This window comes from Toxoplasma gondii, chromosome X, assembly GCF_000006565.2.
Source record: "Toxoplasma gondii ME49 chromosome X, whole genome shotgun sequence".
Lineage (NCBI taxonomy): Eukaryota > Apicomplexa > Conoidasida > Eucoccidiorida > Sarcocystidae > Toxoplasma > Toxoplasma gondii.
In genome coordinates, this window is record NC_031478.1 from 5,821,452 (window position 1) to 5,831,652 (window position 10,201).

Below are 10,201 nucleotides of genomic sequence, written 5' to 3' on the forward strand. Positions count from 1 at the left end.
TCGTCCACTTCGGAACGTGGCGCGTCCGTCCGCGTCTGTTCAGGTTTCAACTGTGACAAGTAAACATGATGATGAGACGCAGAGTTCCCGGGTTTCCTTCTTTCCTCGAAAGGACTTCGTCACTGCATCCTCGTCGCTGAAGGAAGCGCCAAATAAAGTGATTTGTTTCCCCACCTGTCAGGACCTGAAAACGGACTCTTTGCTCAAAAGGCTGTGCGAAGGGAAGTGACGGGCTCCAGGTTCCTCAAACGTTCCTCTGTTTCCGCGCCCGTTCTCAAACCCCCCTTCTTCAGTCGTTTCCTGAGTGCAGGTGGGTGGTAGGTCTTCAGGTGTCTGTACACTGGATCGCCGGGACAGGTTCCGCTCTCCCGTCTGTCTTTCGACACTTGTCAACTACCATTCTGCTTTTTGGATTTTTTGCGTGTGCCTCACACTCTGCGTGTGACTCATTCTCAGCTTCACTGAGAGCTGCGTTGTCCTCTCGGCTCGTCCGCTTTTCCTCGCTGTCCCTTTCTCCCGTCTCTCTGTCTCCGTTTCTGATCGACTGTCGCTGGCCGCGCTCTTCTTTCGCCCTCACTCTTTCTCATGGATTCCCTCTGGGACCTCTCTGAGGGTCCAGGCGTTTCCGCAGAAAGTTCTTCAACTCGCCGGCAGGGAACGCCTGAAAGACGCCGGAGTTCTCTCTCTTTTTTGGCACCTGAGGATGCAGACGGGAGCGCTCGCCCGCTCGTGCCTGCCCGCAGCGAGCCTTCGCTCTCGGCCCTGTCGTGTGTGGCAAATCCGCCACCTCGAGATGAGGCCCCGGCGTCTCCTCTTCCCCAGTGGTGGACATCCCTCGAGTCTGCTGCTCTTGCAGCTGCGTCTCCTGCGCCCGGCCTCTCCGCGGGTTCGCCGGAGTCTTCTCCCGGACTGCCCCTCGCTCGTCGGCACTCCTCTCCACACGCTCCCGCCAGTTCTCACTCGTCTACGAAAACTCACTTCTGTCTCGCCGACACGGAGGAAAAAGAGCTTCTTCGATCGCCTCCAGCTGCTTCTCCTACTACTCCTACTTCTCCGTTGTCTCGCTCTTCTTTTCCGTCTTCTCTCTCTTTTTCTCCGTCGTCTCTCTCTCCCTCTTCTCGTCCGTCTTCTCCTTCCCTCTCTTCTGCGCCTGCCGCGTCAGTGGATCTAGAGCCAGACACATTTTCTGCGCGCCCCAGGGCCGCCTTCTTCTCCTCGCCTCTCGTGTATGCGTCGCCCCGCGGGGGGGACTCGCGCGGCCTGGAACCGCCGCCCAGCGAAGGCGGTCGCGCCGGCGGGCCAACCACGCCTGTGCAGGGACGCCCAGAGGGCGCGGCACCGGCGATCTTGCTGCCGCACCTGGGGAAGGCTGCGTCCGGCGTCTCCGCACAGGCGAATTCCCAGGCTCTGAGCTCGTCTCGCGGAGACAGTCGGTCGAGCGGACCCGTGTCTGGCACTCTGTCTCCGCTCACTCTGCCGGCCCCGCCGCTGTCTCCTCTGTCTCCTGTCTCCGCGGGTGCGTCGGTCTCGTACCTGCACTCGCCGCTGATCTCCCTGCCGCCGCCGGCGGGTGCGGCGGCGACGACAGCTCTCGCCCTGGGGGCCTTCCCGGTAATCGCCCAGGTGACCGACGGCGTCGTGCTCTTCCCCGCATACTCTCCGCCCCCCTGGGTGCAGGCCTTCGAGCTGGCGCGCTGGCGATTCGGCGACGCGGACGACCGACAGGCCTGGACCGTGAAGCAGATGCGCTTCGTCCTCGACAACCGGCTGTTCCCGCTCCCGACCGACGCGGCGGTGACTCCCAGTGAGACGAAAACGCAGGACACCCTCTCTCTCCCGGCTAGCCTCGACGCCGCGACGACTGCCGCCTCGCAGAGAGATCTGCTCATCTCCGCGACTCCAGACGGCGTCAAGGAGGACTTGACGGCACGGGCGCCAGGGGACCCAGCGCCCGGAGACACTTTGGCTGGAGACACTTTGGCCGGAGGGGCGTCGTCGCCCTCGGGTTTGAGGAGGCGGCCTGCGCCGGTGGTGGTCGTGGAGTTTGGCTCCGCGCAGTCGCCGAGTGCGGCGAGCCTGGAGACGGCGGTCGCAACGCTGGAGGCGTACTTTCGCGGAGACAAGCCGGGGCCCGGGCCAGTGGGGGGAGAGCGGGAGCGCCGGCACTCTTTTTCCTTCAGTCCGCGAGTCGGTGCGACGCACGCAGGCGGGGGTGGGTCCGCCGGAAGCCTCTTCTCGCTGGGGTACGGCGGGAATCCTTTGGTGCGGCGCCGGAGCTCGAGCAACCTCGACGCTGGGGACTTGCGGGGCGAGAAGAAGGGCGAGGCGAGTGTCGTCGGATCGAGCGCGCTGCCAGCGTTCTCGTGTTCGAGCCCGGAAGTCGTGTACAGCGCGCTGAAGAGCGCGATTCGCTTCGGCGTCCCCGACGGACTGAAGAAAACCATTTGGCTCGTGGCGAATAACGCCTGGGAGTTCCTCAAAGGCCATCCGCAGCTGTACAAGAACGCGTTGCAGCAGACCTTCGGAGACAAAGTCCCGGCAACACTCAAGGGCAAGTGCCCGACTTTCTCTGCGGGGGTGCTCGGGCTCCAAGAGGACATCTCGGGCAAGCAGACCCGGCTGAAAGACTTTGAGTTCGAGACAGACACCCCCCTCGCGGCCTGGCGGGCCAGCGGCTGTGGAGACGAGGCCCTCAGCCGCGGAGAGTTCTTCGCCGACCTGACCGAGTCCACCGCCGACCTCCTCAGGAACTGGTTTGCCCTCACGCCCCGCCACGGACCCGCTGACGGACACCACGGGCCCCAGGCCGCGCCGGGGGCGACGCCGCGGTGGCTGGCGTTGCTCAAGGGCCGGCGCCAGAAGCTGGGAAGCAATCCGCTCGGCCAGGCAATTCGCAACGACCTGAACTTCTGGCCCGCGCCGCCGAGCCCTTTGGGGGAGCCGGGCCTCCGCGGGAGGTCAGGGAGCCCCGGCGGGGACCGGGGCTTCGCTCGGGGCGAGAAGGCCGGCGACAAGGCCCGCGGGGCTGTTGCGCTTCTCCATGGCCTCGGCAGCTTTCGGAGTGGCGAACTGTACGGCGAGACGAGCCCGAGCAGCTCCGACACCGGACCCGGCAGGTTCGACAGAGACCTGCGGAAGATCGACGAAGACCGGGACTCCGTGCCTGGATCGACCTCGGCTCGCGGACCCGCCGCCGAGCACCTCGAGGCCCCTGAGAAGAAAGAAGGAGGTCAAGAACGGCGAGAACACGAAGGAGGCGGTCGTGGTGGCCCGACGTCGGACGATTCGCCGGGGTTTGCGGGTCAGGAGTCTCCGGCTTGGCACGGGCGGATGGAGGCGGACGTCGAGGCCTTGCAGCAGGCGCGGCGGGGCGAGGGAACGACTGGGCGCGGGAAGTTGTTTCTGGACTACATAAAGCATCGCCCCGAGACGACTGGGGAAGAGTCGGCGGACATGGAGCGGCAGGCGACACTTGCGAAGGAACTTTTTGGCCGCCGAGACAGTACAGAGGTCCAGGACTTTCGGCGATACATGCGCGAGACGCACCACCGACACATGCGGCACGCAGAGCGCATGCGCCGAGCTCGAGAGCGGTCCCGAGAGCGTCTCACGACTTCTGTGGCCTTCTGCACCCTCTCGCAGTACCAAGCGGCCGCGGACAGCTCGCCCTGGGCGCCACGGCGATTCAACACAGGCTCCTCGCTCGACTCGCTGAGCTCCTTAGCAGCGCCGAGCCCCGCAGGGACCCCCTGGGCGCTCGAGCGCAACGCCTCCCAAGAGTCTGTGTTGCCGCACCTGCGGAGTCCGGCGTACTCGGACTACCACCTGTTTCGGGCGCAGGCGAGCCTAAAGAAGCTGGGCGCCGGGGACAACAAGCGACGGGGACGCCTGCGGCTACCCTGGATGGCTGCAGCCTGGCCCGACGCCCCAAACAAGCCCCAGGAAGGCGAGGCGCGCACCCTCGAGGCCGGGACCCTCGAGTCGGGCCTCTTCAGCGCGGCGCAGACCTCGGAGCCTGAACGGAAGTCGTTCTTCGGCTGGAAGAAGAAGGATACACGAGACGCGGGCCGCGCCGGAAAAGAACCCTTCGCGTCCGACCTACGCGGAGACAGAAACCCCCTCTATCGCGCGTCTTCCTCGCCGCTTGGCTTCAACCCCCCTGTGCATGCAAAGACCGGAGTCGAGGGATCGGGGGGCGTAGGGACCGGGCCGGCAACGCCGTCGTCAAGTCGGCTCCCCTGGAGGCGCAGCGGCACGGTTTCGGGAGAGGGTCACCTGGGCGGCAAACAGGCGGGACCTGCGTGGCTGCTGTCTAAGGGCAAGAGTCTCGAGGGCGGGTGGCTCTTGAAGAGCAACTCATCCCAGACGGAAGTTCGCCAGCCCCTCGGCTCCGCGCCGGTCTCCCAGGAGGAAGGTAAGGACGCCGATGCCCCCGCGATGGTTGCGAAAGACAAAGGCTTTCTCCCGGCGCCTGTCGGGGACCAGGGGCCTCACGCCCCAGGATCTGCTTCGTCGGGGTCTTTCTCAGGGGCCGTCAAGGGCTCTGGGGCTTCGGGAGGCACGCCGCGGTCGGGCCAAGAGGTGGGGCCGGTCGCCTCACTTTCGCCCCAGGGGCGAGAGTCGTGGGGCGAGGGATCTGGAGACAGGGGCGACAGAGACAGGCCGGGAGGGCGAGGGCGCGATGCGACGACGGAGCGCCAGTCGAGTGCGTTCGCGTCTTTGGCTTTTCTAGAGGGCAGGGGTGCAGACGACACTGCTAAGAAGAAGAAGAACTTTGGGTTCTTCCGTCGACTGTTCCACCAGAATCCGTTCGGACACGGGAGTCGCCGAACCACAACGGACGAGGGGCCTCACGAGGGCGACCGCGAGCCTGAGGGCGGCTTCGGCGCGAGAGCGCAGGCCCCGGGGCCGCGAGACCCGAGCCTTCAGGAAACGGAGGCTTGGCCGCCCCGGCTGTCGGAATCTCGAGAGGAAGGAGAGAGCGCAGAGACGGGTGCGAGGACAAAGCCTGGGGGCGCCTCGCGACCCCATAACGGCATTCTCGCGTCCTGTGCATGCTGCTGCGCCGCGAACGTCGACGCGCGACCGGTCGGACCCCACGGGGCTTCAGAGACCCGAGAGGGCCCTAGTGACATGCTCAGTCGCGGCTTCATCCGCGCGTTTAGCCAGAAGGGCGGAGACCGCGGGGCTTCGTGGGGGCGCGAGAAGCGCGAGGCCGAGGAGAGGCCCGAGGACGCGGCGGTCTTTCAGCTGCCGCCCTCCGTTTGTTTCGCAGCCGACTCCGCGTCGCAGCTCTCCGCGTCGCAGCTCTCCGCGTCGCAGCTCTCCGCGTCGCAGCGCTCTGCGCACTGGCTCGGCGTTTGCCCCTCCACGACGGTGTCCTCGTCGGCGCTGCTGGTGCGGCGCGGGCCCCGGCAGGAACAGGGCGAGGCGTGGGCCTCGAGCCCCGCGAGTCCGACGTCGTTCGGGGGCCCCACGGAGGACGCAGGGCTTGCGGGTCCTGGACGGGGAGACCTGGCGAAGAGCAAAGAGAAACCGGAGAAGAGACACCGCCTTCTGGTGGGGCTGCGGAGACACAAAAAGGCCGGCGCGAAGGCGGAGACGCGGGCGTCTGCGCTCGCAGGGACGGGCGACAGCTCGCTCTCGATGGAGCACTCGTCGACTCCGGGTGAGGGGTCTTCTGGCGGCGCGGCTTCTGGCGGCGCGGCTTCGGACAAAGCCAGACAGCCTGTCCCACTCCACGTCTTCCCCGCGTCCCCAGTTTTCTCTGCAGCCGGGTGCCTGGTGCATCCACCGTCGCCTGCGGGTCAACCGGCGCGGCTGCCGGGGCTCGCGGCGTCGGCCTCGCCGCTCTGGCAGGCCCTGCACCATGTCCCGGCGGCGAGTGGGGAGCAGGACATGGAGTATCGGCGGCGCCTGAAGAAGGCAGACGTCTACGAGGTCGAGGATGTGACAGACTTCCATGTCCTTCTCACGGAAAGTGGAAAGGAGAAGGCCCGCCGGCTGCTGTGGTGTCTGAACGCGTTGCATGGCACAGTCGAGTTCTGTCCGGTTCTCCCGCCGTTGACCTGCGTCCTCCTGCTGTACTTCGACGAAGACGTCGCGTACCTGATTCTACACTGTCTGCTCAAGAAGGCGGTGCAGCGCGAGCGGAGTCACGAGCCTCCGTTGGTCCCGATGAAGCGGAAGGACTTCGTTCGCTTCGTCAAGATCGTGACCGCGACGATTGCGCAGCGCCTCCCGCGGCTGTACAGCCACCTGCGGTCGCTGACGATCGACTTGGCAGCGTGGGTCGCGAGAGGCGTTCAGGACGGCTTCGCTCGCATGCTCCCCTTCGACTTCGTTTTGCGGATCTACGGGGCCTTTCTGTTCGAGGGCGCGAACGTCTTCTACAGATACTGTGTGGCGTTGCTGAAGCTCCTGGAGCCTTCGCTGTTGAACTGCGCGGATCACGAGTCGGCTGAAGACGTCCTCTACAACTGCGGAGACGACCCAGCGGTCACTCTCAGCGGACTCACCAAGGCCGCGTTCAGATACAAGCTGCGAATCGACGAGCCCCTGCACAAGCACACCGCAGAGTTCCCGACGCCCTACCTCATGACGACGCGCATGGTACGCCGCAGAGAAAGCGAGAGCGAGAAGCAGGTGGAGCGGAGAGAGGGAGCTGAAGAGAAGCGTGAGAGGGGCGAAAAAGGAGGCCGCCCTGTGACCAGATGAAGGTGAAGAGAGACAGAGAGATCGCGAGAACGAGGACAGAGTAAAGAAGGGGAGAAAGAGAGAAAGAGGCGCGGCCGACCTGGCTGTTTTCTGCAGACACAGTGTGCGAGGCAACAAGGAGAGAGGAAGCGGCATTCTGGGGTGCAAAGTCTCATCTGTGAGACGGAGAAGAAGCGCACATGTAAAAGTTTCTACAGAAAGTCGAGGGCAATCTAGGTCGCAGTTCCGTTTCAAGAACTTGACTCACACACAAAAACAAAGTGGAGACACATGGAGGAAAAAAGAACTCGAGACGCGTCTCGCCCGTAGGACAAGGCGCACCTTCGGCCAGATGCTTGTCCGTGGGTTGTCTCTGTCTCCTGTGTCTCTGCCCTGTGCCCCTGCCGTAACTGTGCTTCTCGTTTTTTTAGGCGTCTGCTTCTGCGTGAGCGAGGGTAAATGTATCGTCACTTTCTGCTTTTTTCGCTCTTCTTTGCAGAGACAGTTTCACCGCCCGCGTCTGCGCCACGAATCTCGGATCCTGCAACCGCAACACTGGGAAGCGATCTGGGGCTGGGTGCCCGAGACCGACCGCATGCTCGTGAGTTCGGAAATGCTCTTTCCAGTGTAAATCCTCCACTCCAAAAGACTTGTACACTTTACTGCAAGAGGGGAGATAAATAAGCTTCTGCCACTCTCTATCTAAATACACTGTGGATATATCTATATATACACACATGCGAGTGTATATGTATGTGTGTGTAAATATATATGTGCATGCATGTATATATATATATATATGTATATGTATATGTATATATATGTATATATATATATATATTATATGCATCTGTGTATACGGATCGACGCGTGGATGCTGCTTGACGGCCGTTTCCGTTTTGTTTTTAGTGCGGCTGTTCTCTGGCGTCGTTTCGAGAAAACAGTGTTTCCTCTTCACACAACTCTGAGGCTATTTCTCCTCCTCTCTTCTCTTTCTGTGCCCATCTCTTGTCCCTCTTTTTCTCTTTTGTTTCTTCTCTTCGCCTTCTTTCTCCCCTCTCTTGTCTCTGTCTTTGCTTGTTTTCGCTCTCCTCCTCGTCTGTTTCCTTCTCCTCTCTTCTTCTCCCTTTTCTTGTTCTCTGTTTTTCAAACGCAGTTTGCTTCTTTGCTTTCGAGTGCAGGTCCCGACGCTGGAGTACTCGAGCGACACTCACGGGATGAGCATTACTGCGATGGTGCAGCGCCTTTCGCCGTTTCTGCGCTCTCCAATGCTTCTCGTTATCTCGACACGAGACCACGGAATTCTCGGCTTCTTCAGTCCTTTTGCGTTCCGCTACGACGCGAAAGCGGCCGCCCGTAAGGAAGAGATTCGACGGGGAGACACCCACCCCCCACCGCATGCCCACTGCTGCTTGGACAGAAGTTCGAATATCCCCTCTCAGAACGCTCCATCCCGAAAACGAGTCTCCCCCTCAACTGCATCTGCTGCCTGCGGAATCACCAGATATATATATATATATATATCTGGTGATTCCGTATGTGTGGCGTCCGCGTCTGTGTGAATGTTGTCTTCGTTTTTCTTTGTTTTGGTGTGCTTGCAGATGACGCACCGCTTGATGTTTCCTTCGTGTACCAGCTGCAGCCCCAAGAGCAAGCGTACTGGTGGACCGGCGCGAATCAACTGTTTATGAGTGTCACTCACAAACACATCATCATCGGTGGAAATGAGTACGCACTTTCCTCTGTATACGAATCTACGCATATTCACAAGTTATTCCGTTTGTGCCCGTTCACACACACACATACTGCATGTACACATACACAGACAGATGTGTTTATGTAAATTCATGTCTATATATATATATATATATATGTATATATGTATGTATGTATGTATGTATATATGTAATTATGTATATATGTATTTAGGCGCGCTCTTTTGTACGAGTAGGTAGGTTGTTCGTTTTTCCTAACGGGGGGTGCAGAAGCTTTGTGCATGTCTATTTGTGTAGATCTTTCTGCGTTGTTTGTTGCCGAGTAACTTTGTTTGGCAGTTTTCTTCGTTATCCGGAGTTGCCCGCGCATGTGTGGAAGACAACTCGAGAGTTTCTCTGTGCAGGCGAGAAAAGCATGCGAGCTCAAAGTGTTTGTGCTTTGTGCAGCATCGCCATCTACATCGACGAAGACCTGAGGAAAGGGCAGAGCAAACAGTGCGCTTCTTTTGGATCCGCGAAACTCGTGGCGGACGAGATGGGAGATTTTCTCATTTCTCTGATTGAAGTCTGGATTTTGCAAACGGAATAGATTCGCTTCTTCGTTCACGTCAGCGTTGGCCGCTTCGCTTCCACAGGGCTGCTCTCTTGCCTCTGCGTCTGCGGCTCCGACAGTCGACCGTGGCGCCTCAAGCGAAGTACAAGAGTACGGGAGAGAGAGCAGATCGGGGAGAAACGCGAGGAAGAGAAGAACGAGAGAGAGAAGAAAGCAAGGGAGCAGGAGGAGAGAAGTGCAGCAGGATGAGGAAGGAAGAACGAGACAGGCGAGAAGGTCGGAGGAAAGAAGAGAGAAGTAGGAGACGAGAAGAAATAAAGAGGGGATAGGAACGGCGGGGGAACACTCTGGAATGTTGTGCGTCGACATTTCGTCGAAGAGTAGCGAGAGGCTCTGTGGCTTCCAGGAAAGACGAAGAGCGCGAGGCTGCTGCAGTGACGTTCTCGTTTTTTTTCTCCTCTTCTTGCCGAAGAAAGATCAAGATGCATGATAGAAAGCAGAGCTTTCTAGAAGGGGAGTTTTTCAGGAACCCTGAGGACAGACGCGTGGATCGCGAGGCTCTGGCGAGACGCCGCCGCCCAGAGACGCGGAGGCCTTCCCTCAGAAAAAAACATTCAGATCGCTTCAAAGGAAGCAGAAAAGCCGGAGGCAGAAGCAGCGAGAGGGTGGACAGGAAGGACAACTTAGGAAAGATCAGAGAAAAGATGCTTTCCTGGGGATACTGCTCTTCCTGCACTCCTCGTGTCAGGAGAACTCGAATGAGAAAAAGGAACTCGAAAAACGAATGAAAAGGTGAATGAGGAGACCACTGAAAAGAGGCACGCAGAGAGACGTTGAAAGTTCGGCGTCTTCCCCAGAAAAGAGTCGCGGGGGTGGCTGGGGGGGCAAGAAGAGGGAGGCTGAGAGCACAAGAGATTCTTGTCGATGGATAAGATGTTTGGGGAGAAAAGAGAAGGAAAGCTACGCGGCTTCACCAGGCGTTGTTTTCCTCCCCTCTTTGTGCGAGTCTCAGAGGGCTCCCGTTTGCCGTTTTGCACAGCTTGTCTCGCAGGACCGACCCTGTGGCCGTGTGTCGCGAGAAACAAGAGTACAGCATGCGCTGCCCAGCACTCCGCAGTCTCATCTCAGGGAAACGTAATCGGAATGTGACAGAAAGTGTGAGCAAAGCCTTAGGCTCCAAACGGGTGGAAGCCGCGCCCTTCGTTCCATTCTGATCGCGACGAAGAACCGAGAAGAA

The 10,201-nt window shown here is 60.3% G+C and overlaps 1 protein-coding gene across 1 annotated transcript; it reads left to right on the forward strand.

The window, feature by feature from the left end:
- Positions 1 to 323: 323 nt before the first annotated feature.
- Positions 324 to 10,133, forward strand: TGME49_237280 (TLD protein). Its single transcript, XM_002369039.2, has 5 exons — positions 324 to 6,612; positions 7,196 to 7,297; positions 7,878 to 8,052; positions 8,298 to 8,424; positions 8,859 to 10,133. Exons 1-5 carry the CDS (start codon positions 586 to 588, stop codon positions 8,998 to 9,000), a joined length of 6,573 nt encoding a protein of 2,190 aa, XP_002369080.1. The 5' UTR covers positions 324 to 585; the 3' UTR covers positions 9,001 to 10,133.
- The last annotated feature ends 68 nt before the right edge of the window (positions 10,134 to 10,201 follow it).

Coding starts and splice junctions, on each gene's coding strand:
- TGME49_237280 (XM_002369039.2), top strand. CDS start 586: ATGGATTCCCTCTGGGACCTCTCTGAGGGTCCAGGCGTTTCCGCAGAA. Junction 6,613..7,195: donor ACCTCATGACGACGCGCATG/GTACGCCGCAGA, acceptor TCTTCTTTGCAG/AGACAGTTTCACCGCCCGCG. Junction 8,425..8,858: donor ATCATCATCGGTGGAAATGA/GTACGCACTTTC, acceptor TGCTTTGTGCAG/CATCGCCATCTACATCGACG.